General features: G+C 34.0%; 1 protein-coding gene and 1 non-coding gene across 2 annotated transcripts in view; one reads left to right on the forward strand and one right to left on the reverse strand.

Annotated features, from left to right (window-relative positions):
- Window positions 1-26476, forward strand: part of LOC149080620 (uncharacterized) — a 58302-nt gene extending 31826 nt beyond the window's left edge. The window contains exons 12-17 of the mRNA XM_089239771.1: window positions 54-156; window positions 1614-1711; window positions 1833-2057; window positions 11585-11735; window positions 11841-11902; window positions 22506-26476. Coding sequence (XP_089095897.1) covers window positions 54-156; window positions 1614-1711; window positions 1833-2057; window positions 11585-11735; window positions 11841-11902; window positions 22506-25337 — 3471 coding nt within the window. The 3' untranslated portion in view covers window positions 25338-26476. The remainder of the gene's footprint in view (window positions 1-53; window positions 157-1613; window positions 1712-1832; window positions 2058-11584; window positions 11736-11840; window positions 11903-22505) is intronic.
- TRNAS-AGA (transfer RNA serine (anticodon AGA)) lies at window positions 20798-20871 on the reverse strand. The gene has a single exon. It is a non-coding gene; the product is annotated as a tRNA-Ser (tRNA).
- Window positions 26477-27943: the final 1467 nt, after the last annotated feature.

A 27943-nucleotide genomic window follows, 5' to 3' on the forward strand; every position in this document is an offset into this window, starting at 1 on the left:
TGCAAACGCTCATTACTTGTTCACATTTATAATCATAATTATTTCACTCTCAGGACAGTTTCAGATTTCATTCCGCAGAACAAGAGCACATGACACTGGACCTGATTGGCAAAATGCGAGAGTTGCAGGCAGCTGGCGAAAGCCCAAGCAATCAAAGTATAGTTAACCCATCAATACGATATACATTTGAACTTGGTTAATTTGAAGTCCAAAGTTACTAGAAAAAGTTTGAATTATCTAAAATTTGAATTATCCAATTAATCTATACTGGATCTGTAAAATGACTATGAATTGCAACTAAATCATCAAAATTCACATTGGATAATAATTATCAATTAAAATTTTATTATCAGTTAGGAAAAACTGTTCCCAAAATTTTTATAATTTGTGATTATAATAATTAATCTAACCTGCGACATTATTCAACTGTTCTGAAATCAGCATCACTGCAGTTTTTCTTGACCATGTTCAAAACCTGTGATTTGTGGAAACAATTCATGATCATCTGTTATGAAACTGTTTCCCAAATTTTGCTTATCATTCTTATATGCTATCAAGGAAATATACTTTGATTAACGTATTGCACACAATCCGAACTTAGCAATACTTTCCATACTCTTAATGATGACAAAAAGATTCAGATTTGGAATGTTACACCTTGATCTATAAGTTGGAAAGCATAATCAGTATTAAGTGGTACATAAGTCTCGATTCACTTCAGTTGAACAATGTTAAAATGGACATTATCAAAAAAAAAAACAGTAGAAAAAAACAGAATTTTGAAACTTTTATTAGCCTTTAAAAAAATTTGTTGTCCAACTTCATCAAGAAAAGCAAAGTCTGGCTTCTTGTAGAATTTTTCAAAACCAAATTTGCTCATACAAAAATCAGGACCTCCAATTTTGAATTACCCAAGAAATTCAAAAAAAGTTGGAATTAAACATGAAATTTTGAATGAGATGGAAAACTCAAGGCGAATTCATAAATATTCGAATTATTAAAAATTAGAATATAAAAATTAACCAAGTTCTTCTGTATATGTATATTTATATCATCCCCCTTATGCCAGAAATATGAATGTGCAAATTTCAAGAACTTGGAAAACTGCATTTGAATGTTTACTCTATTCATTACTCCAGTGTTTCTCAAAGTGTTATCCTAGGATCAAAGTGTCATCACGGATCCTAGATGTGTCATCAACCTTCGTCAAGGGTGTCCTGGTGAGCTGGCGATATTCACTTGTTTGCCTATTTATGCTTTGAAGTGGTTCTATTATGAGAAAAATATCTACTAAACTGTTCTGGGAAGCCACAAATGAATCATGGATTGGGGGCAGGGTATCTGTGGGTGAAAAAAATCCAAGAACCACTGCATTACTCTATATGGAAGTTTTTTCAAAAATGATTTTAAATGTGTGACAATAGGGGATACCCATTCCTGTTTCTGGCAAAGCTTAGATAGCAAAATAAGTGATCCAACCAGCTGATAAACCCAAAAGTGAAAATTTGCACATTCATGTCTCTGGCATAAAAGGGGGGGGGGGTGATATATAGGCTATCACTTGAAAGCTTTGATTATAAATTTGATATTATACACAATTTTTTTTTGTACAGAAATGAACAAAAAAGGAAATATCAGATATCAACCTACAAGCTTTGACATCAAAATAGTGGAAAGACTTCAAGATCTGTCTAATCAGCTTGTCAAACAGGTTTGATTTGTAACATTCTTTATTTTCTTTCATAAATTTATATAATATGTTTTTATATGTTTTTCACACCATATGTAAAACTTTGCATAGTATTTTTAAGCCATAGCATGTTTATTATTAGACAAAAGAGTTAGAAGAAGCTCTGGCTGAGCGGACAAGACAGATTTGTCAGCTAAGATGGGAACTACTGCATCGTGATGTCTCTACAGTAAAACTGGAAACTGAATTACACAGCGCACATATACAAGGAACGAACTCAAAGAATTCAAAATGTGATATCAAACGAGCAAAATATGCACATTTTCGTTCTTGGTCTTCTGAAGAGGCATCCAATAGACTACGGCATGTAAGTTTTTATAGCTAAACACATCATTCTTTTAGTCAAATGACTGATTGTTCATGAACACAGCAAAAGCTCCATAGTAGACCTATATGGTTGAATGTGACAATTAAAAACTAAAAGTACTCTAGATAATTTGTCAGCAGCAAAAGAAGTTATACAGACAAAAATACAATTTTAAAAGCTAAAAATGAAAATAATAAACATATATTATTCAACCCTTTCCAGTGTTTTTAAAATTTTACCTTTACACATTATAACTGGAACAGCAGAAATCTCTGAACCAGTGTTTTCCAACCTTATTTAGACCATATCCCACCAGAGCATATCTGAAATCCAGATGTCACCCTGGAATTCTTTTGGGGAACCCCCCGTGAAATTTCATAGTTTCTTATGCTTTTTTTTCTTTCAAATGTAAATAAATACCAATGAACCATCAGTTTTTGCTTTGCCTCCTTAAATTTTAAAACCAGGGATTTTAAAACCCCCTCCCTATTTCTGTCTGCATTTACTTAGACGAAGGCAGTGGTTCTCTCTTATAATCAGGGTTCTTCTGAGACTTCGGGGGAAGGGGGTCTGTGAGCTTTGATGAGAAAACAATTGACTCGTTGTTTTTACATTGCTATACACAGAATATTATTTTTTAAAGGAATTTGTGGCTTTCATTTTATTGGCACAGGGGTTCAGTCGACTTTATATCTTACTATCTTCACCAAACACCAACTCTGGACATATTGCAATTTATTGCCATTAATGAGTTCGGCCAGAAATGAAGGCACCATTTATTGGTGGTCACCAAGCTTTTTTGTTACAGAAAATATTTTATTTATATTCTTCCTTTGGTTCGAACCTGGGTCTGTGACGACAACCTTCACAGTGGTAGACAAGTATCCATACCACTCGGGTGCCTGACTTTATCTTACTGGCATAAATTTCCCGTGGAACAAAAAACATTAAAACCCCTTAGGGGCTTGAGTAAGGTCCACTGGAAGAGAAAACAAAAATAAGAAGTCATCAAGACATTGTTTAAAAATTTGAACTGATATAAAAAAAACGCAGTTCAGATGGTTCCAAGTCTTCATAGAAAAACTCAAACTGTCCCCTTGTGGGGAATCACTGTTCTAAACCCTCTGTAAAATGGCTCATCTTTTTCTCAAGAAGAAAACTTTCTTTCATCAGGTGATAGTGCTTCCTCCACCCCTAAGTCTGAGAACAATAAACTTAAGAGAAATACTCTATCATTCTCTATTATTTATTCTGTACACATATTCCTATACTACCCCTCCCCAAATGGAAAGAAAGTTTATTTCAAACACATCTTTCTCTTTCTGTTATCAAAATCAGAACAAAAGCTGACTGCCCACAGGCAGTCAATCTCGCAGGTAGGGAGAATGGAAAACATGTCCAAGAAAAAAAAGTCTGCTTTAAAGAAATCTCTGGGCTCGTCATAGCCAAAATGAGAGGATTTTAAGGAGGCGAGACATACTGCAATTTGTCAAAATATAAAGCATCAGGGCAAGTTATCTCGTAAATGCCACTGAGAGGGTCAACAAGATAAGCAAACCCCCCCCCCCCAAGCGATACACCATACAATGAAATCTCCCATATCTGGAGTGATCAAACAATTTCTAAAATGTGCTTATTTAAAGATCTGTGCAGGATGTGAGGACATTGCATGGGTGGAGATATAGGGGGGCATCGCCCCCCCCCCAGCATCAAAAGTGGAGTCGACTGATGTAATGTATATATAAATTGACATCATCATCGTGGTCCCCCCAGACTTCCAAGTCTATCTCCGCCTATGGGACATTGAACAAAGAAATAGTGCAAATGATTTGTGCATTAATTGCTATTAGATTTACACATGACTACATGAATAAAACAAAAACGTTTCTATAATGTTTAACCCTATATTAACACAAAAGCCCCTTATACTTTAGCCCTTTTTAAGTTCTGCAGAGACAAGTATTTATTTGTACCCGGAGAATGGGTTCAGTCTTTCCTCTCCCTCAAATCGTTATTTCAGATAAGAGAGATTTTGCAGTATTTTCAATGAGCAATAAATTCTTCTCAAACATGCAATAAAAAAAGCTGATAAAGAAAAGAAATTTAAAAATGAATCAGCTGTACAATTGCAGTATTTTCTCAACTACTTCGCTTGTAGCTCATCGAATCTGTTGGGAAGAATCACATACAAAGTTCTTTTGCAAACAAAAAATAAGATAAGGTTGGCAAAAAAAAAAAAAATTGTAAAGATTTGTTTTTTATTCACCTCAGCAATAATTGAACTGTCAGTTTGAAGAAGGGAATAAATGAAAAAAAAAACTTGTTTCCCATAACAAAAAAAGCTATTCATAAGATTTAAAAAAAACTAAATACTTTTAAAGTATTATTTACTGCCTCATCATCTGTCTGATGACACCTAACTTTCACTGACCTTCAAAACAGAACTTGAATCCATATTCTATAATTATCCATGTTTACTAATCATTACTTTAGAAAAATGTAGACAAAAATGTGGATTTGGTTCCTTCTTCGAACTCATGAATGAGAGAATGTAATAAAAATAATTTTTGCAATGACAGCAACCTCAATATTCCATATTTAAATTACAGTAAAAAAGGGGGAAGAAATTAATGAGATTTCTACTAAATTCATTTACTCTTTAGAAATAAAAAAATATACTGTTTCACATATATTATTGTTTTTCTCTATGCCCATCACCATCACTGATTGGAGTCATCTCAGTCAAGTCAATTTTTATTCCATAACAAAAACTTTTTTTCTCATGGGAATGTGAGGATATGTTTATCATGCATTTTTTTCTCGCTTATTGAGACTTTGCTTATGTACACTCCATTAGTAGGAAAAATGGTCGGTTTAGTATGTCCTTTTCTTGGTTTTTCCAGAAAAAACTAGTTACCAGCCCATCCATGAATTCTGAAGCAATCTCTAGGTGAGGAAGAAAATTTCATCTGATGATATTTTAAGACAGAAAAATTGAGTTTTTCCAGGCATTTCTGCCGCATTTCTACTTTCTGCCGTACTCTGGCTGCCAGTTCTCGAAGTTCCATCCAGAGTATACATTCTATCTATCTTCCGAATTTTGCGTTTTGCTGTTCTGAAGTTCCAGTCACAATGCAGAATGAAGGTAACGAGTTCTGGACTTGATTCTTTCTTGAACCTCAGTAAAACTTCAAACCCCTTCCCTATTTTTGTCCCTCATAGACAGATTTGTTTTTTTCTTATAACAAATTTATGCAATTTGGATTGAAGATTTTTTTTAGCAAAAAGTCATCGTGCAAGTTTTTTGGTCTATTTCCTTCTTCAAACTGACAATTCAATTCTTTACTCCATTATAAGTTAGGAGAATAAGAGAGCAGTTTGTCTCACAAAAAAAGTTTATAGCACAGAATAAATGAAAAAGATGATAAATACATCAATAACAGAAGAATGAGGAAATCCTTGTCTCTTTCCCCTATTTCTTTCATTCAGAGATTTTAGTATTGGAGACACTTTGCTGGGATTTATCCCAATTTGTTGCCAAAAGTCCACAGGAAAGAAGATAAAAGCATAAAATATTAGAAAATGCTAGAATCAGCATATTAAAAAGTAATATTGTGTTTAAAACATATTTTTGAATGATTAACATATAACTCTATACAATGAAATCTTGCAACAATGATAGTTTCAATATAACAATATAAATCCCTCTACAACATTTTTTCAAAAGTCAATTATATTTGGGGCGCAGTAGCCCGGTCGATAAGATGCTCACCTAAAGTACCAAAGGATGTTTAAAGGTGTCGCGAGTTCGATACCCGGTTCGTCCTTATCAGAAAACTTTCCTGACACAGGGGTACAACAAAAAACGGCAACTTGACCGCAGCAAAGAATTGCTACCGCAGAGAGTACCCCATCGAGGGGTTAGCGCACCAACCTCTGAGTATAAAAAACAAGTCTGCCGTTCGTAATCTGCAATAAATTGTAGATCCCGGTCTAATTAGCCCTTGTGTGCAGAAAATGACCGTGGTGTGACAAAAATTATCAATGATCATTTTTTTTTGTTTAGAATTGCTTATAGTCTAATGTTAAACTTCTTTCAATGCACCAATATCCTTTACAACAATAAACCCCTCTATAACGATGTTTTTTAAGATGATTTCAAAACTGCTACAATGATGGTTTTTTTTTTATATTTTGCTGAAATATCCTTCAATATATTATTGAACTCGCCACATATTTCAGTTCTTCAGAGGACAGTACTAATAACATCAGTATTTGATACCTTCTAATCACCAAAAGTGTTGAAGTTTTTGGTAACGCTACTTTTTCTGTGATACACCAGAATGTACTGCGATAAACCTCTTTACAAGAGCAATACATCTAACTAAATTTTGTTTATCAACTAATCAATTAACATTTTTGGTGGCGAATAAATACTCAAAAGCACCTTTTTTTTCTGGTACTAACAACGCCAATTTAGAAATGATGCCTATAGCTTAATGTTAATCACGTAATATTAATGTTGCTTCTCGATATAATGATAGCCCCTCTACAACATTTTTTCTTGGCTGATGAATATTGTCATATCAAGGTTTCACTGTAATTAGGTTGAAGGTATAATTTTAAATTGTCTTATATGCAGAATTGCATGAGAATCATGAGGTTCTGAGAAACTGCAATTCATTATTATCTCAGATGTGACTGTTACAATTAATTATTGTGGCACCCTACTGCACATTTATTTAAGTGTGGTGCATGTTGTGTGTTCAGGCGCTGCCATCCTACTTTCATATTAACATTTGTTTATTACTTTTATGAAGGTAATGAATGTAAATAATGTTTGGTACTCACTGTGCCAAGAATTTTTCAAAGGAGGCCAGCTCACATTTGCACCTTAAAATTTGATAAGCCTTTCTACTTGAGCCGCCTAGTGTTATTCCTGCAGATGGATTTAAACCCTGGCTTTCACAATGGGAAGCCCATGTGACTACAGTGATTAACAAAGTATTACTGATAAAATAATTGGTGATACAAAAAGAAAAGTATTAAAGATGTTCCTCTACAAATACAGTAAAACCTTGATAAGTCGTCACTGCAAGTTATCGAAAAATTATGACGACTTAAGTGGAATGCCGTCAGTTTAAATGTGCAATGTTGTGAAAATCGTATAAATTTAAAGTAATATGAAATTTATTAAAGTACGAATCAAAATAACAATATTAATAAAATTTATAGATCGTGAAAGAAAAAATAATAGAAATTTTTTACCTTTTTTTATCTCCTATTACTTAAATTATTGTGGTAAAATGTACTGTACACTTTGATTTATACTATTAGTTTTTAATTTAGACTAACAGAGCAACTGTTAGTCTAAATATTTAAGTAGCTTTTCTTCATAATAGAACTCTCTATTGCACATTAATTTTACATAGACATAAAAAAAAATTAATTTTAGTATTTTAATTTTTCATCAGTAGTTCATGATACAACTACAAAGTGATCTCAAACACTTTTGACTTGGTGGAGGGGCCCTGGACAGGGAAAAGTAAACAGAAGACCTCAACTTGGGAAAGAATGTCTAATTTTTTTCAACAAAGATATTTTGTTTAAATTTCAAGCCCTAAATTAGTAGAGCCCATGCTTTCTATGATTATTTATTATCCGTGCCCGTTGCACTTTGACTTGATTAATTTGATTTACATAATTTTTGATTTCCTTGCACTATGACACACATATATTCCTTGCACATATCTTTGACGTATCAATAAATTTTGGTTTTGCCGGAGATGTGCCCTGGGGGGACTGAAGTGCTTACGTTGCTTCTTGCGACAGAGCCTGCGTATCTCACGGTTTCTCCAGTAGAACCCATACAGAAATGAGATCTAGCTTGAACAGTTCCCAACGTTCCAAAAACCTCAGTCAGCAAATGAACTTCCCCAGCGTAACTTTTGTTACTTAAACTGTTCTGTTTGGGTATATAGGATTTTATGGTGACTTTTAAGCATATGCGACTTGTTAACAAGCTCTTTTTTTAAATGGGAGCCATAAAAATAGTCTTCCACTTGCTCAAATTTTTCCATAACAACGAGTAAATGAGAGTTTAATAACATTGTTGTCTATGAGAGGTGGAAGGGCCTGAAGAAAAATGACGACTTAACCAGAGTGATGACTTATTAGGGTGACGACTTAACGAGGTTTTACTGTATTCAATACATGCTTTTTTTAGTCACTAAGACACATAAAGGTAGGTCTAGCTCAGCCCACACCTTCAATATGTCCTCATTGATATTCGATAATGTAGTCCTTGAGCTTATTAAATGTTGCTGGCCAGGGGCAGCTTAAGCAAAGGTGCAAGGGATGTGATGCACCCGGGCAGCAGTGTCATGATTGCATTTCCCCTCTCTTTAACACTAGAACTGCAGAGTGGGTCAATTTGACCCAAATCAATCTTCATTTTCATTTATTTTGAAAACTTAAGCACAGATGATGAAAAAATTTAGTGACTTTTCATATCATATGAATATTAATTCATGAAAATTTTATTCTCTTCACATTTGTTTCAGAGCTATAAGCACTTATACCTAGAACTGCGGTTTGGGTCATTTTGACCCAACATACTATTCTATAAGAAAAAGGGAATGTATACTTTTCTTGGAAGTAGTTACACTTTCTGAAACAAAGTTCTAAATGAAGATAAGGAAGAATAAAGGTTTTTCAAAGTCAAGGCAATTTATTGTCTCTAGGAGATTATTTTTTTTGCAATGAAGGAACTGCAAGTAGAGCCAAGTATTTTTTCCTTTGTGAATTTGAATACCTGATATTCTGACGGGACTCGAGAAAAGTTTTGGGAAAGTAAAAGCTTAACTCTAGAAAAAACATGTAGCTGAAATTTCTGTAGGCAAACGATGTCACAGAAAAATAAAATTCTGGCTTGCGTCAAATACATTTCGAATGGATTTCCATGATGCAACTGATCAAAAAATTTGAGAACAATGGCAGAAATGCCTCACCCGACACCTTTCACTACACTGAAGCTGGCTCAAATGCTAAAAGCCAAAAAATATGAGCTTAGTAGGGAGGGAGAGACAAAATCAAAGAGAGCAATGTTATCTAATGCAATGAACATGGTGAAACTACAGTTGCATGAAACATCGCTACTGGAATACAATGATTTTATAATGAAAATTTATGATGGAAGATATTTATTAAAATTTATCAAAAAGATAAAAATGTTTTACTGCTCAGCACGCTTCATCTAACAGTTGATATTGGTATTGGAAACCCCCAAAATGCTTCCAGAAACTATTTCACACTACAATTCAACACAGTTTGCCTAAGTTGTAGCCGATCAAATGGCCAGAAAATATTCTGTGAATATAGACATCCTAGATCTCACTATAAAAAAATTTCTATTTTGTATAGAGCAATACAGAAGGCCAAAACTATTTTTTGAGAGAGAATGCAGTTTCTCTAAAATCTTATCTTTTGAGCAAGGACATGTATGTTGCCCTTGCGCAAGAGGAAGCGTTAGTGGGCTCTTGAACATGTAACTGTTCACGTATAAAATAAAATAAACTAATCTGATGTCAGGTAACATCAAAATGTGGAAACAAAACTTAATTTTTGCATGGGCTGTGCAATTACAACATGCGGTGAATGTGCAAGAATAATGAAAAAAAAATGACTCCAAACTGCTCATCATAAATTCCACTCAAGAAATCAATACTTATTTGACAGAATCATATTATAGACTTTCTTATACTTAATTTGGCATACTTATTTTACATCTTTCTCATATTGTGGGATTACTGAAAAAGTTTTGTAATGAACAGTGTGAATAATGTATACTAAATCTTATTTTGAATGAATTACATCTTTATTTAGCTAATTTTGAAGCCCATTTTATATTCATAAACAAATATAGCTTTCCGTTACGAATACACAATTAAACAACATTGAATGAAAGTAAGGAAAAACCCAAAACCAAAAAGAAATTCCGGTTTTTGTTATAAAACACCATTTCTTCACGGTTTGGGTCAATTTGACAGTGTCTGTGGTTCTAGGCATACCGAAAATACTGCGGTTCTTGTGTTAACATATTTAGAAACCACACTATATAAACCAAGAAACAACACATTCGTTTCTTTCCTTTCCTGGCTTAGAAATTTTAAGACGCACAGCTTTTATATATATAAAAGATATGTACAGCTTTTCTACACCATAGCTGTTTGTCAACACATTCCAGACAAAGGAACATCACGCCACTCTTACATGTGCCTGTTCAAACCAATAAAAACATCCAGAAAATTCAATTTCTCAGTATATTTCGGGCCAAAAAATACAATCTCTTCATGCAATAAAAACATTGTCAGTTGTCAGGCGATCATACTCAACCAATGAGAGGAGTTTTCAACCGATTGAGAGTTAGAACTGATCGTGCTTTTCAGGCAGAGAGAAAATATGGTTACTTTTGGGGAAAGTCACATTGAAAAATGCTGTAACACTCTCTCGCGATCCAGGAAAATGGCCCCAATGATGATTAGTGAGCAAAACATTTTTATTGTCATTAAATTGAACCTTCATAGGTGGAGATAAAGGGTGAGTGACCATCTTTTGTTTGTGATTCGCAATGAGAGTATTTAATGATTAATTTACCATAACTAGTTATGGTAATTCAAATCTTAAGTACTAAACCTGAATTAAAATAGGTGTTTAGAAAAATGCAGCACGTCTAAGAATATTATTTCATTCTGGTTCATTGCTATGTCTTGTAAGATTATATATTTTATGTTCACGACTCCGGCCTCATAACAGCAGCTTAAGGGTTAGATACCAAATTTTTAATGTCCCAATACTAAAAATTTACATGACCAGAAACGGATTTATGGCTTAGCTGACTGGGCTACAAACATTTTGCCACCTTTCTCTCATCCTAGTCTAATATTCTTGAACATTTATTTCAAAAAGCGCTACGAAACGCTTCGAGTTGCTGATTAGTCCGCTCGGAAGCGGCCTCGAGTGCAAAGGGTTAATGTGATGTTACATTTAACGTGATGTTTACACTTAATTATTTTACACATCAATCCAATCTATACAAAATACAGTAAATTGCTTCAATTTTATGAAAATACAACTCTTTTTAAAAGTATATTTCTACTAAAAACAACGTCTTTGCTTGTGTTCTGCAATAAAGTGGACAAGAACATGAATAGAAAAATTTTGTACTCACTCAAAAAAAAGAGCAATTTTCATTGTATGCAGATTTTTGAAAATTTTGGACTGAGAATAAGGATTCATTTAAGTGGTTTTATGCAATTAAGAGGCATTTGCTTAGCTGATTTCTCTTTCATTTATGTATGAAACAGGAGATGCATCTAGAAAATAATTTCACACAATAAGTTTATACATATAACCAATATCCACTCTCACAGGTTTGATTGTATAATATATTTCTTGGTATGTGTATGCCCATGCACACAGATATACTGTGTATATATATATAATCTAAAATTTATTATATTTTTTAGATCAGGGAATGTTCGTCACATGTTATGGACTTGAAAACTGAATTACCTGAAGCATACTATAAATTGCCAAAAACTGAAATCCAAGCTATTGAACTGAGCAATACTGTTCATGAACTGAACAGAGAACTTATTCGCTTGTCTTCTGCAGCTGGTAAAGAACATAACTATTTTTCTTGAAGTTAATGAAATCAAGTAACTCAACACTTGAAGAAAAAGGTATTTTTAAAATCAATATTTCTTCTCTTTTTTTACCCAGAATCCCTCCTCAGTGTGGATGTCAATGTGGACAATGATACAAGTCAGTCAACAGGTAAAGAGGTATGTTACTTTGGCACTTTTTGTTTAGTATTGTACCAATTGATGAAAAATAAAATAAAGGAAAATCTTGTTTTTAAACAGAGATTTCCTAATTGTATTTCAGAAATAAGTAATGAAGTGCTGCTTATAAAATCAGCTGCTTTATACAATCACATTGCTAAAATGAATTCAAATCAATACTAATACAAATCGCATTGTAAAATTTCCATTTAATAAAATCAAAAAGGCTGATTTTGAAAATCAAAATACACACACACACACACACACACAGTCAAGTGTCCATACTTGGGACATTTTGATTTAACACTAGAAGGGCCGCTGGCAGTCACTTTCACTGCTGCTTCATTCTGGAGCAATATATTTAATCACACTGAATTTTTACAATAATAAATAACAAGCTTTATCCCACATGGTTAATTTGTTAATTTTGAAGAAATTTGCTTTTTCCTTAAGCATACAAGGTGTCCATAAAATGACTTTCTAACTATAAATATGAAAAATTAAAGGGCAACTGTGGACAAGATTTACCATGAAAAAAGACAGATAAACATTGCATTTACATCACATCATGCATTGCTCCATTTTGATGATGTACACCTTTTTTTATATGTATATCAGTCTTTTTTACTCACTTTATATAGTTGTTCATGCATACTGTGGATAACATACTATTATGTCACTGTAATTTTGCACTATTGAAAAAAACTAGAACACTATTGAAATTTCATACTACAAATTGACTTATGAAGAATATGCAATTAAAAAAAAAATACATGTCTTTTTTTTTCATGAGTATTATCTGATTCAGACCAATCACTTCTGGAATCACTACTTTCTCTTTCGGGTAGATATAGCAGAAAATCATGATTTTCATTGTCAGAATATTTGCATCATGTGATGTACCTGTGAATGAACCTGTTTCCTAGGAAGCTTTCAAAGCAGATGGTGGCATGTAGAGTTATAAAATGTCAAACCAAAACAAAAACTAAGCTTGCCAGGTGAACGATCAGAAAAAAAAAAGTTTCCTCAACTTTGATAGCAGAGGCTACTACTACTAAACCATACATGTATCTTGTCCATATTCCTTTGCGGAACCTCTAACAAACTGGTAAATGTTGGAATGTGCGTGTACGCGTAGCGAAACTTGACGTGAAGTTTGTTTCTGTGTAATGCTTGTTATGTGTAGTGCTGCCATCTGCCACCAGTTTTTTCTTGCTATGATGATTACAGAGGCTATAGCTCAATGAGATATAGGGCTTTGATTGTGGATACATACTGTCTCTGTCAATACTCTCTTTAGATTTCCCAGTAACATGATGTAATGAATAGCATTATTTTATTTTTTCTTATTAGTATATTACTCGTGAATATATGTTGTGTTGCGTGTGCCATCAGGGAATGATAGGGAATAAACTTAAAAGCAAACGTATACATCAATGCCCACCACAAGGAGAAACATACAATTTACATATAGCAGTCAAAATGACTGTTCTTGGCCATTTTAGGTATAAATGTTGATATCTCCCGAACAAAACCTTCACAATGTCTTCACATTTTTATACACAGAGATAAGTACAGAAATAATGAAAAGTCATCAAAAATGAAGTGTGTACATCAAATACTGGCAAGATTATAGCGTTTTCAAAATTCATGAGCAGTCAAAATGACTGCTCCAGCCATTCTAGTTTTAACTCTTAACTGGTGCTGTCTGAATTCTGTGCGCAACTGGCATCGTGGTGTCATTTTGTCCTCAGCAAATATTAATGCATTTTAAAAATCAACAAAAGAAATTTTCATAAAATAAATGGGTTTTTTTACATGACTTCATTCATCTATCAATCAATTCACTAAATACTTTTTAAAATTTCTTTAATTATTTTATCAAAAATGGTCTTTTATCAAGACACATTCGAAAGAAATGGAGAGATATGACATTTGAAATATTTTTAAAATTATATATTAAATTTTTTGAACCCAATGTTCATGTGACTAAAAAATTAACAGATATGATTAAAATATAGTCAGACAATAAAATTTACAAATTAAAATAATATTTACTATATTTTCACAAGCACCAAAATTAGTCGTATTCTAAGTTGGAAACACAGTAGCTACTTGCAAACAACACCATGACATATTGATCACACAGATCTTGCATATAACTCATTAACACTATCCTAATCCTCACCTCTAATATCCAATGTTTTACCATTAATTTAAAAGTTATAGAGAAAACTGGCACTCTTCCAATACACCATTTTGATCTGGACACTCCGGCCATCAGACGAAAGAAGACTTGCGCAAGTGGTGTGGTGGGGGTCAAGAAACTTTGATCAGTGATATAAAGGGAAGAAAAAGTAGGAAAAACAACATAAATATTTGTCAAATGCGTGTAAACAACTAGCTTGAAAGGTACTGAAAATAAGATGGTACAGATGCATTTCCTTTCTTTAGAGGTGGCAAGATGAAGAATGCATGGGGTCAAAATGACCCCACCATGCCAGTTAAGGGTTAGTACGTTGGTAGCCCTGACAGTTGCTGCAGGTTGTTTACAGCAGATCATCACATTTGTTTGTGTTAATATTTCACAAGTTTCAATAGTGTAGAACATGTTTTGATCGATAAAAAGTTCATGTTTTTTCCCCAAAATCAGTGTTTCAGCATGTAACTTTAGTTCTTTGCAGGGGCGTAGCCAGAAATTTCGTTCGGGGGGGGACCACTTTCATTTCAGGGGGGGACCAATGGATTTGGCCATCTTTTTCCCTTTTTTCGGTCATTTTCTCACATTTTGGGGGGGGGACCAGACCCCCAAGTCCCCCCCCCTCGCTACGCCCTTGGTTCTTTGTATTATACTCTTTCTCTGTATCGACACTAGATGGCACTCTATCATATAATTATTATCTATGTTATTTTCCAACCTTTTTAGTCAGTCGTTCAGTTGTATGGGCTTGAGCCAGTCATTCTTTTGCTCATGTCTAAATAAATCTTTTATATTATTCTAAACCTTGCGTTTTCCATATATCAGTGCGTTCGTCGATCATAGTCATTTTTTGGCACCTAAACAGGCTGTGACGTGTCTACCGAACAACTGACTAAAAAGGCAGGAAAAATTACAGATAATAATTATGTGATAGCAGTGCCATCTAGTGACGATACAGAGAAATAAAGAATATAATTTGAAATAATAAAGCCATATACTAAAACAATCCGTAAGTTTTTTTAGTGAACTACAAAGGTTTGCACCACTGTTATGTTTAGACATCAGGGTTCTCTGATTTAGGGCAATGTTAGATGAGGTTTTCCCTATAGAACAGGGATGGACGAATCACAAAAAAAGTCTAGGTACCAGAACAATTTTTCAGGTGCCAAAAAAATGTTTGTCAAAAAAAAAGGTCAAAAATAATTCATTTGACCTTTTCAGAGCATGGTGACCCTCTTTTATGTTAGTAGATATGCTACTATAAATTCCAAACAGTTTGTGCTGCTCTCAGCCTGTAATTTAGTAATTACACAAAGAAAATTTTAGGTGCCAATATCAATTTTTTAGTCACCATGGTGCCTGGGATTTTTCCAACCCTGCTATAGAATGTTGGTTCAATATCTTTTTTTTTAATCACCATTCTTTTCAAGTTGAGCTCGGCTTGTGTAGAAAAAAAAAAAAGTTTGTCTAAATTTGGGATACTGTCTCCCGTTAAACACTGTTGTCCCAAGTTAGAAAAATACATTGAAAGAGAAGAATCCTGAAAAAGAGCAACAGAACAATGGTGACTGCAAGGTGAAGCTTGAGCAAGTGGAACTATTAAAATCGAAAAGAAAGAAGGAAGAGACAAGATGATGATAAAATGTCTGAAGAGAGAATGTAGCTATCCCCACTACTGACATCAATGACAACATGAACTTTTCTGCAGTGGATGCATCTGAGGAGGAACTTGAACAAGCAGAACCCACCACCACCACAACACCTGGCCCATCTTTTCAAAGATCAGATACAAACCAAGATTTTAGGGCTTCCACTAGTGGGACATCATAATTTAATATTCCAGCAGTGGGTGATTATGTCATTGTCCATTATTTATACAGGATAGGAACTATCGACTGCCCAATAATTACATACGTGATTCCTTGTGAAAAACTAATATGGAAAAGTGCTTTGTTTTTTTATTTGACAAATTATTAATAAGTTATAACACTTTAAAAATTGATGACGTCACTTCATAATCCTGCAAAATTCACCAAATGAATAACTTAGCGTTTTTGAAGGATTTAATATTCTATTAACCATAAGAGAAAATCGAGAAAATGAAAAAGTTTTTTCCCTCTTGTGTGTGTGTTGCACTTTTCAAATTTTTATGTAATTGTTTTATTACGATTTTCTCAGATTGAACTTTTTGAGTTCATCCATAAGATTTAAAAAAAATAGCTGCCCCAAAAATTCTGAAATTTTGCAGAAATGTTTACTCACCATGTATGTTAGTAAAACAAACCTTGGATTTAGAAATTAACCCATGGGAAGCATTTAAACAAAATGCTGTGAATTCTGATTTTTGAAATTTCTACATTTTTTAAAATTTATAAAAAATGATCCAATATCGAAGTTCAAGGTTCATTTTATTAAGGCATGTCGTATAAATATTCCTATAAAATTTCTGAATTTTTGGTGAAGTAGTTTTTTGTCAGTCCTAACGGATGAATTCAAGAATTGAAATTTGAGAAAATTGCTTTCAAAGTATTTTTTTCTTGTTCACATTTGTTCATTTTTCACTATAATTCATTATTTTTTGAAGAAAAAAAAAGAAAAATTAACCCAACTGACAAAATATTTTTCACTTGATTTTCATTTGAATGAAATATTTTTTGGTCATGTTTGAAAAATTGACTTCAGGGGCCATGACACCCCTTAAATGAATAAAGTATCACTAACAATTTTCAGACGAGATTTTTTTCCAGTTGCAATTTAAAAGTTTTGGAAGATTTACATTTTACATCACAGCTTTTGCGATTATAATTCTGCAACACAATTAACTTGATTAACACAATAAGCTTGTTGAATGAAATTACAACAAGCCTAAATGAAGCCTAACAAATACAATTCAAAATTTTTAGATTTTATGTTATGAGTGTGTGTGACATAACACTCAAAACCATATTTCGAAAAAAAAGCAGTAAAGAGGTGACTTTCACTTTGAAAAATGAGAGCTGAGGGGAGAGGGCATGATTTTTTCAGGGGAAAAAAATTAAATGAAATAGAATAGCCTTTGGAAAGGGTGGCAAAATTAGTAGTGCCAAAGGCACACTTCACTTCAATTATAGATGGCAGCACTGAAAACTCAGACACAACACTACATACACACTCGGACTGTTAGGTTAGGTACACACACTTACACTTCCATGGTGATAGACCTGAATTGTACTCAGTTTGAAAGAAAGTGTCTAAGGTGGCAAGAGCCAGAAATCAATCTCTGCTAAGAGAAGCCCGGGGTAAATATGTTCCAAAATGAAAATTGATCTAAAAAAAAAATGACCAATTGATTTAGGATGGAATAAATTTCAAAGTCATGCCAAAATATTTCTCATAAAGTATGTTATACAGCCCAGAGGTTTAGGCACTAAAAATTGTCGAAATAGGCAGGCAAAAAGGCACTAAAAAAGACACTTATAATTTTTGAAAGGAGGAAAAAATAACTAAAACAAAGGTATTAAAGGTCCAAAAACTAGCTGAAAAATTGGTTGCACTTAATCCGTCTATTGTTTAATTATAGTTTATAAAATCTGCATTATTATCTAAGTTAAATTGATTTCAAGCCGAAAATAAAATGTTAGTAAACCTTCAGAATTTAGCCTGTAGAAAAAAATTATCTGTGGGACTCCCTTGAGTTGCGAATAATTCTTGTTTACCTCAAGTAATCATTATCATTTCTAGTCATAGTTGAAATGTCAATGGCATGGCTAACTATTTTTGTGAAATATTACCACATATGCAGGACTCCTTCAAGCTTGTTGCCCTGAGCGGCCATATCTGTCGCACACCCCTGGGGGTGATTCTGGTCAATTTAAATGAATACTAAATATGTATGTTTAATAAATAACCATGGTTGTTTACAGTGCGTTTATGGTGCAAAAAAAAATAAAATCAAAACAACATGGGTCCCAGAGTCCTGTCTGCCCCCTATCCTGCCTTCTGTGAGCCATTACGTCAATTCATGACCTATTGGAACAATCATCGGTCCGTTATACACATACAACGCAGTCTAATGCTTGAGCGAGACATGTGAAGCCTGTGGAAAAACCAAAAATATGAAAAGTATGAAAATATAACTCCAGGAATAATCAAGAGAAAATCTGAAACTACTAATTATATTGAATATGCCAATTCATAAAATAATTAGTTTGATTAAAAGTTTCTGACTGAATCTTTGTTATCATTTTACTGCTTGCACCAGTCATACCTTCGTCAAGAAGCTACCATTTTTACATACTTCATTGATTAATGTATGATTTAATTCAAAAGACGGTAAAAAAATGATAGCGCAGTAAACACTATGCACTGCATGCACCTTCCCTCAAAAGTCTGATCCAAAAACGAAAAACACTTTTCCATATTCGTTTTCACGAGGAATCACATGTGCAATTATTGGGCGGTCAATAGTTACCACCTTGTATGATAAGGGCGTAGAAAGAGAGCCAAAAATTAGGAATGGTCATAGATGCTAGTTTAGATGAGCAGTTGTTCACAGTCTGTTAAATATGAACTTACATGGGTAAAACAGATGTGTTCATTCATTTCCTAATGTTGATGTTTCAATTGTGATGTTATTTTTGAATAATAAAATGATTTCTGAACTGTTTTTATGCTGGTATTGTCTTGAGATTTTTTTACAGATTTAACCTGTCCATAAGCATATGCAGGATTATTCAATTATTTACTATTAAGCATGCTAAAGAGGGGTTGGTTTTTTTTGCTTCATGTGGGTGGGGACGTTACATTTTTTCTGCAAAATAACAATAATCTCAGCTCAAGTGGGGGTTAGAACCCCCCCCCCCGTTTTGCGTATGCCAATGAACTTGTCCCAAGTTTAAACTAAAGCACTTAAACATGAGACAACACACAAAAACCATACTGTCCCAAGTACCACACCTAACTTGGGATAAACATTTTACTTTTTTTAGGTATTAATTCTATATCTGAGGATGATGTCACTCTCCGCTATCCATACAAAGGTTTTAACAGCTGGCTGATGCGAAGATATATTTTTGGAAAGAGAAAATTCAACTGGCCCTGCGGGGAATCGAAGCCACGTCCTTTCACTTTCCAGGGTGAACGTCCTAGACCACTAGACTACAGAGGCAATGAATATCTCTCCTTGGAGCTTGTGTGCACTGGACGGGTGTGTCTCATATGTACATGGACAGCCGGACACAATTCAGGCCAAAGCTGAAAGTGAAAGGATGTCGGTTCAATTCCCAGCAGGGGCAGTTGAATTTTCTCTCCAAAAAATATATCTTTGCATCAGCCAGCTGTTAAAAACCTTTATATTAAATTTATACACCTAAAATTTCAAAGAGTAGAGGAAGTAATGTTTGTTCCCAAGGACCCGGGTTTGAGCCCTACCGTCACCACAGTGGTGGTCGGCTGAAATTGGTTTTCTGTGGTTCCCAACTTCAAGGCGCAAATGCGAGACGATCTTCCCGCTAAAAAGTCTCGCCACAGAAAGCAACAGTCCTACAAAAAGTACAAATATTCAGTCATTACACTTCACTCACTTCACTTCTGAGATATAGATGGCAGCACTAAAAATCATACACAACACTAGATACGCACTCAGACTGTTAGGTACACACACAGTTACACTTCCGGCACAACTCACTAGGTAGTAAATTGCCCATGGCGATAGACCTGAGTTGTGATCAGTTTAAAAAAAAAAAAAGTTTTTTTTTTGTTGCCACTGTGGTGGTCGAGTGGTCATAGTGATAGACTTGCATTGGGAGGTCCTGCATTCGAACCCCACCATTGCCACAGTGGTGGTCAGCTGAAGTTGGTTTTCTGTGGTTCCCAACTTCAAGATGCAAATGTGAACCAATCTCCCCTTTAAAAAGTCTCGCCGCAGAGAGCAACAGACCTACAAACAGTACAAATATTCAGTTATTACACTTCACTCACTTCTCTTCTGAAGTATAGATGGCAGCACTGAAAAATCATACACAACACTACATACACACTCATACTGTTAGATACAGACATAGTTACACTTCCAGTACAACTCACTAGGTAGTAAATAGCCCATAGATGGTAATAGACTTGAGTTGTGCTCGGTTTGAAAGAAAGTTTTTTTTATTTTTAAAGTTTCATTGAAGAGCTGATTTTTCAGTGCAAAGTTTGAAATTGTCCCAAGCATGGGTACTTGACTGTGTTTGAAATGGAGCCCGAGTGGTATGGTGGTAAGATGCTTGTCTACCACTGTCACGGTCCCGGGGTCGAACCCAAGGGGGGGTATAGATAAGATATTTTCCCTAACGAACTTGAGGAGGCAGACAGCACCTTGATTTCCAACCCATCTCATTAATGGCAGTAAATTGCAATATAGTGATATGGCCAGAGTTGGTGTTTGGTGAAGTAGTACAATGTCTGTTTGAAATGGATTTTATCTGCATTAGAAATTTTCTAATATGGTGTCCCATAATCCAGTAATGGTGGATTACTAGAAATTTTTAAATGTTATACAAAGGCCACAACAGGCAAATTGTCTAACAAGGTGGCTGAAAAATTATGCCCATAAAAAATATGGATGCCAAATATAACCAAAATATACAAGGATGATGTCATTCTCCGCTATCATACGAAGGTTTTTTAACAACTGGCTGTTGCGAAGATATATTTGGAAAATGAGAAAATTCAACTGCCCCTGCAGGGAATTGAACCCACGTCCTTTCACTTTCTGGGTGAACGCCCTAGACCACTAGACTACAGAGGCACCGAATCTCTCAATCTTTCAGTGTACATGAGCTCCAGGGAAAGATTGAGAGATTCGGTGCCTCTGTAGTCTAGTGGTCTAGGGCATTCTCCCAGAAAGTGAAAGGATGTGGGTTCGATTCCCCGCAGGGGCAGTTGAATTTTCTCTCTTTCCAAATATATCTTCGCAACAGCCAGTTGTTAAAAAACCTTCATAACCAAAATACCCAATATGAAAGCATGTATCCTCAAAAAAACAAATAATAATTAACAGAATATAATAGTCTGCCCATTAAAAAGATCATGGTTGTCTTTTCTGAGTATGGATAGCTCTTATTTATTTATGAAATATGGATAAATCAAGATGTTAAATACTCAAAAATTATTTTGACACCAACTTACTATCTTGTTTTTCTATTGTAGTTTGTAATTCATGACTGAAATCTCAAAAATGACTAAATATTTTGCTGCAATGCTAAACAATTTTACTTCTGATGATTCATGTTTTTCAGCTGACAAGAGGCTGTTATTATGCAAAAATATAAGTTTCTTTTCATTTTCTATGGTTGTAAAGGAAAAAGAATGCTTAAATACAGGGTACAGCAGAAAGGTTGCCCTGATTTGGTAAAAGGGTTGCTTGGCATGTAGTAGGGATAGGGTACTGGGCATAGTTACTTCAGATGTGTAAGATCATGCCATTTTCAAACATCGCTCTATTTTAATCACATTTACAAATGTCTGATCGAAGTGTCCATAGAATTTTACACAAGTCACTTAATATGCATCCTGATAAAAATTTCATAATCACTCACATTTAACTCCTGTACAACCATTATCTTATAGGGATGCATGTATGATGACTTGTGTAAAATTCTGTGGACACTTCGATCAGACATTTGTAAATGTGATTAAAATAGAGCTATGTTTGAAAATGGCATGATGTTACACATCTAAAATGACAACACCCACTGCTCTAGCCTCACTACAGGCCAAACAACCCTTCCACCACATCAGAGCAATCTTTTTGCCACACCCTGTATTTAATCATGCTTTTTCCTTTACAACCATAGAAAGTGAAAAGAAACTTATACTGTTGCATAATAAAACAGCCTCTTTTCAGCTGAAAAACATGAATCAGCAGTAGAATTGTTTAGCATTATAAAATATTTTGTCATTTTTGACACTTCTGTTTTCATGAATTTCAAACTGCAATAGAAATACAAGATAATAAAAATTATTTAAAAAAAATAGTGCACAAAATTATTTTTTCCAATTAAATAATTTTGACACCACATTACTAAGTATTTAGCATTTAAAAAATTATTATGATCAAAGATTACTATAATTGGGAATGATTAATATATTGTTACAGAGTATTTAGATAAACAGATTTGAAGCAAAGATGAATTTTTGGAAGGATAATTGCAGAGAATCTGCAGAGGCCTGTGAAAATTTTCTTTTGAAAATTTCTCTTTGCATCAAATCCAGTTATCTATGCTTTGTGTGAATAAAGTGAGTCACATCATGACAAAATTCAGCTAGAATTTTGTCAAGTGCTATTTAGATCTAAAAAACCTCAAGCTTAAAATGTGATAAAGTAAATTGAGTATAAAGATATTATGTAAGGTTCTTATTTTATTTTTTACTCTGTTTTAGAGTATGGCTGACTACATAATTCATGGTCCACAAAGTACAGAGCATGCTATGCCAGCAGAAATGACTTCAACAATAGGTAAAAATAAAAGCTTTACCAATGATGCTTTACCAATAGCCTCTAGAACGAATGAAGCAAAATCATCTAGAATTAGTGTAAGAAGAAACTCTGCTAGCAGTATCAGTTTGATATCTGCAACAGAACATGAAGAAAATTCTGCCAATGTGTGCTGTAACTCAAACAAATCGATATCAAACCCCACTCAGAAACTTGATCAGAAGCCAGTAAAAAACATATACTGGAGTGACTCTGACAGCTCTACAGAAGAAGAGACTTTTACAAGGCTTTCACTTTATTCTAAAACAGAAAAGCCATCATTTATACCAGTTAGTCAAGAAGCTGTGCTGGTGTACCCGATTTCAAAAAAATATAGCACAAAAGAATATATAACAGATAGTGAAGATAGCCATGAAAGGGACCAGAATATGCAGTCACCACTTCAAACTAGAAAAAGGAAAGTCAATCATAAATCACATAGAAATATAAGAAAACAAACAAAAGCATGTGAATCACATCTTGTACAAACTAAAGAAACTGAATACCAAAATTCTGAGCTAACAGCAGCTACAGCCGAAGATAATGACATGAACAGAAAAACACATGCAGCAACACATTTGTGCCTTCATCAATGCAGCGAGAGACAAACATTAAAAGTACCAGTGATTGCTAATAAAACAATATCCACAATGAAAAAAGGTTTTCCCAGGATTTACAAATCTCACAGTGATAGAAGATCAGATTCAAAACCTACTTCATATGAACAAATTAATATAAGAAAATCTGAATCATTGCTTGGTACAAAAGACAGAAGAATATCAAAAGACTATTCAGATTTAAATGAAGCATCAAAAATTCACCAACCATTCAGAAAGCAGTGGGATGACAAAAAAAGAATTCATAAGAAAATATTGTCAAACAGCAGATCAATTATTCAAGGTGGTGATGCTTTTGATACTAGACTTGCATCAGGATACTCATCGTGCAACAATCATGAAATCACTAGTAAAAGTAAAGTTTCAAACAAAAATTCAGATGGTGTCAGTTCAATCAAAATAAATAGCTGCAGCTTGAAAAATCTGACAGAGAGCAATATCATAAACCAGAGCGACGAAAAAGCATGTTCTACACACACTCTACTCTGCAAAATTTCAGATATAGGTGATAAATCAGGAGATATTCCAAAAAACTCGCAGCTGTCTCCACCCAGGAATGAAGGTTGTACTAAACTATCTAATAATATGATAAACATGAATTCAAATACTGAAACACAACCAACCTACACAATTAAATTACCGAAAAGAAAATCAAAGATTTTGAATCAGCAAAATATATGCAACTCAGCACAAGAACAAAAAAGTATGTATGGCAACTATTCAACTTTTGAACCAACTATAACAGTTGTATTGCCAAAAACAGATTTAATGGAATCAAATACTTTTTCAAAAGATCGTGTCAACCCTACAGAATGTAGTGTGAGCCTATTCTCTGCAGAACAGCAACTTAAAGAAACTGACTTTTTTCAAGATCAACAAGATGATAAAAACATGGAACATATACTGCAACTGCCAAGAAAAATCAGTACTTCTTGCACAATACCAAATAGTTCAAACAATGTATCATTTGCAATAACTGAAATGGATCAATCTGGTGAGAGTCATAAATTACAACATGAAGAATGTACAGTCGTGGCAGTAGAAAATGTAAAAGAAACTAATTATGTTTCCATGAATAAAAACACAATTGATAACCAAAAATCAAACTCAAATTATTTTAAATCTCCTTCAGATACGCAAATAGATTGGAAGAGATCATGTGCAAAAAAAATTTCCAAAGAAAGTGCTCCCAATGTAAAAACTCTCATAGAGAAATATAACCAGAAAGTACTGGAGAGTCAAGCTTCAAGAACTCCTTGTTCTAGTACATACAGTTCACCCACAGTTGCTAGAAAGATTTCAGCACCAACTCAAAATTCTGAATACAGTGCTAAAAACATTCCATATTCATTTTCTAGCACACCAAGCTCACCAAGGGTTATCAATGCACATCATTATCCAATGTTATTCAAGCCAATTGCCACTGACTCATTCCATAGTTCAAGTCCACCTGCAAGCCCTTGCTCTAGAGCTAGATCTGCAGCACTGCTAAAAGCGAAGGAAAATTTCATTTCATCATCAAACATAACAGGGTTCAAGCAATCAAATATTTTGAGAACAGACAATAATAAATGTGTATCTCAGACATCATTAGAAATAGAAAATCCAGAGCAAACTATTATACAAGAATCTGAAATCAATTCTGAAATGATGAAAAATGAACTGAAGCAAAATGATAAGAAAAATCGAACATCAATGAGCTCAAATAAATCATTTGATTCTATGAATTTGGTTCTATGCAGAACAGGCGAAACTTGTCAAGAGTCCAGACTGTCTAAAAAAAATGACAAGCAAAAAAATACAGAATGTGCAACAGCAATTGAAAAATCACAACTCACAGCAACAAAATCATTATCGAGCTCATCAATATTCAAAAGTCTCACCAGTCGGGAAATTTTTCCTTCATCTCTTTTTCGTTTAAGGCGCAGCCGTAAAAAAAAGGACATGGGTACAGTTTCTCAATTATGTCGACAAAGTCTGATGCTAGATGATGAATCATTCAAGTCTCCAGAAGAAAAATTAACAAAATCACCCAGAAGTTGCCCTTCATCTCCCGAAACACAAAGCAAAAACAAAGTTAAAGCTTCATGGCTTACACGAAACTTATTCAGACATAAGTGAAATAAATACTGTTATATATATATGTATTTATATATGCTCACTTTTTCCCTTTTCTTAAATATGAATCAAAGAGTTACATATGTCAATCATAATAATGAAAGTAAGTTGCTTTACATCATTCCGGAATTATGAGCGATTCTATCTATCAATCATAAATTTAAATTTTTTGGAAAATTAATGGAATGAATGGAGAAACCAAACTCAATAAATTATACGTCAGTGACTTATTTTAAGTACTAAAATCACATTCATGGAAAAGATAAATACTATCTTTGCCATACTATATCTGCCATATTTTCTTGCAATATGTAAGTGCAAAAACAAATTTTCCTCCTAAATGGTGCAGCAACCCTTTTTTTGAGTTTGTTTTTTATATAATACAATGACTGAAAAAAAATTATAAAGCAACTTATTGCCAAATACGTAAAATGAAATTAAATTTTTGAAAGTATAGTAAAAATTATGCAGCAAAAAATATTTAAAAAAAAAGTTAGCAACTTCCGGGTAAAAAGCTGTTATATTGCTGCAGTGGACATGCGTGAAAATAAAAATTGATGGTTTAAATATAGAGTCCCTTTGTTACAGGAAATACACTTGTGTGATCTGAAATTGCAACACCAAAAAAGACACAGGCTCAAAAAAATTTAGGACAGATGGCATATAAAATAAAATATTATATATATTATTTTAATTATACTTTCAAGCATCTTGAATTATTTGTTGATGCACATAAAGTTAGAATTTGTAGTATGTCATACTGAAAATTCTGAGCAGTTTTGGTAGGTGTGTGTTTAAGCTACTACTGTGCATCTTTTATCATATTAAAATAAACATTTTGTGATACTATGGAGAAATTGCGGATAATCAGAGCATTTTAAATATCTTATATGGTGTTCAACATGGATAAGTTGAAATGAAATTCGAGCACTTGAATTTTTTTTTTTCAAACAGAGGTGGTTCTGCTCAACCAAGTAGAAATAGTCTAACTCGGTTGTATTAACAAATTGGCTACATCATCAATAATTGATGGTTCTGACTGATTCCTTTACCTTGGATATAATGACAATTTCTGCATTGCTTTTGGTTCTGTTTCTATGGCCCTTTTCCGAGAAATTACCCAAATTAAAACTCAGCGCATTGAGGAATTTTCATGTTCTTTATTGATACCTAATGATAAAAACAGATTTAATACCTATATACCAGTGATTCCCAACCTTTTTTCGCCATGCCCCACCTAAGCATCTTGTAAAATTATTTTGTCTCCTCTGTCTTTTTAAGAAACACACACACGGAGGGGCAAAAACAATCGGAAATTGAAAAAAGTATAAACATTAAATTATTGACAACTTTAAATGCTGTTTTAATCAGTTTCTGCAAATTTGAAATGGTTTATCAAGGCTAAAAACTAGCTTGTGTGCTCCCCACCCCCGAAAGTAGATCCTACTTACGCTCCTATCCTTTTTCTGTGACATACACACAATTGCCTCTCGATAACACCTAATTTTGATGGCCATGGTATCATGTATTAGATTGTGTCCGCAAGGCAGTGACTTGCTTGCAGAGCCAGGACAATTTTGTTCTGTAACAGCAATGCATATCGTTTCCCAGTGATCGAACATGTCACTAAGCTTGTAGAATGTAACTCCTCGTAGACATAAGGACTGAGAATAAATGATGCAGTAAATTCACACCATACAATCACTTTTGGTGAATGCAACGGAACCTCTAATATAGCGTGCAGATTTTCTGGTTCCCAAATTCGGCAGTTGTGAGTATTGACTGCACCATCCAAGTGAAAATGCTGTTCATCTGTCAAGAGGATATTCCAAGGCCATTCTGAATCGACCACAACACAAGCTAGAAACTGCAGTGAGAACCAGAGTCGAGCGCCATAATATCATGTGGAAGCAACCACTGCACAAGTGAAAGTTTGTACGGATAATATCGGAGGATATTCTGCATGATCTTATGGACAGTTGAACGTGGCCTATATAATGCTACCATAAGAATTTGAAAAGCTCTGTTCTCTTCTACCTGAAACGAAAACCTCCTGTACTGTGTCTATAGAAACAGATTTTCTTCCTTTTCCAGGACGAACAGCCAACAATCCTGTGGTTTCAGATTTTGTCATACTCCAAAGGTTTTTAACATTCATTAGACCTTTTCAAATCTTCTTCCAAGACTGATATTTCCATAGAGAAGTTACTGAAGAATTGCTGTTTTGGTAAAACAATTTGACCAAGAAAGCACAATCTCGTAAACTTATCGTCATTGTAAGCAGCTAACACATTGAGAAACAAGATCTCCGCAAATGTTTCTAGATTTTATAACAGATGCTGCGTGACATAATATAAATTTACATGTTTACTACAGGTATTCAAAGTGAAATGCCATCAGGTGGCGACATGTGCAACTAATTTTTTCCCCCGGAAACAAATTCCCATCACTTCATGAGGTCTCCACAAAATTTCACGCTTTCCTGATGACTGGTTTCGCCTGTAGGCCACTTTAAAATAGGGTCTTTTAATTATGGATGCCCTTTATATTGTGCAGGGTGATCCAAAAGTCATGCAACCTGTTACAAAATAATTTCTCAAATTCTGATT

The sequence above is a fragment of the Pholcus phalangioides genome, unplaced genomic scaffold (genome assembly GCF_987345545.1).
Source record: "Pholcus phalangioides strain wild (caught in Gottingen) unplaced genomic scaffold, Ppha-v1.0 ptg000011l_1, whole genome shotgun sequence".
NCBI lineage: Eukaryota > Metazoa > Arthropoda > Arachnida > Araneae > Pholcidae > Pholcus > Pholcus phalangioides.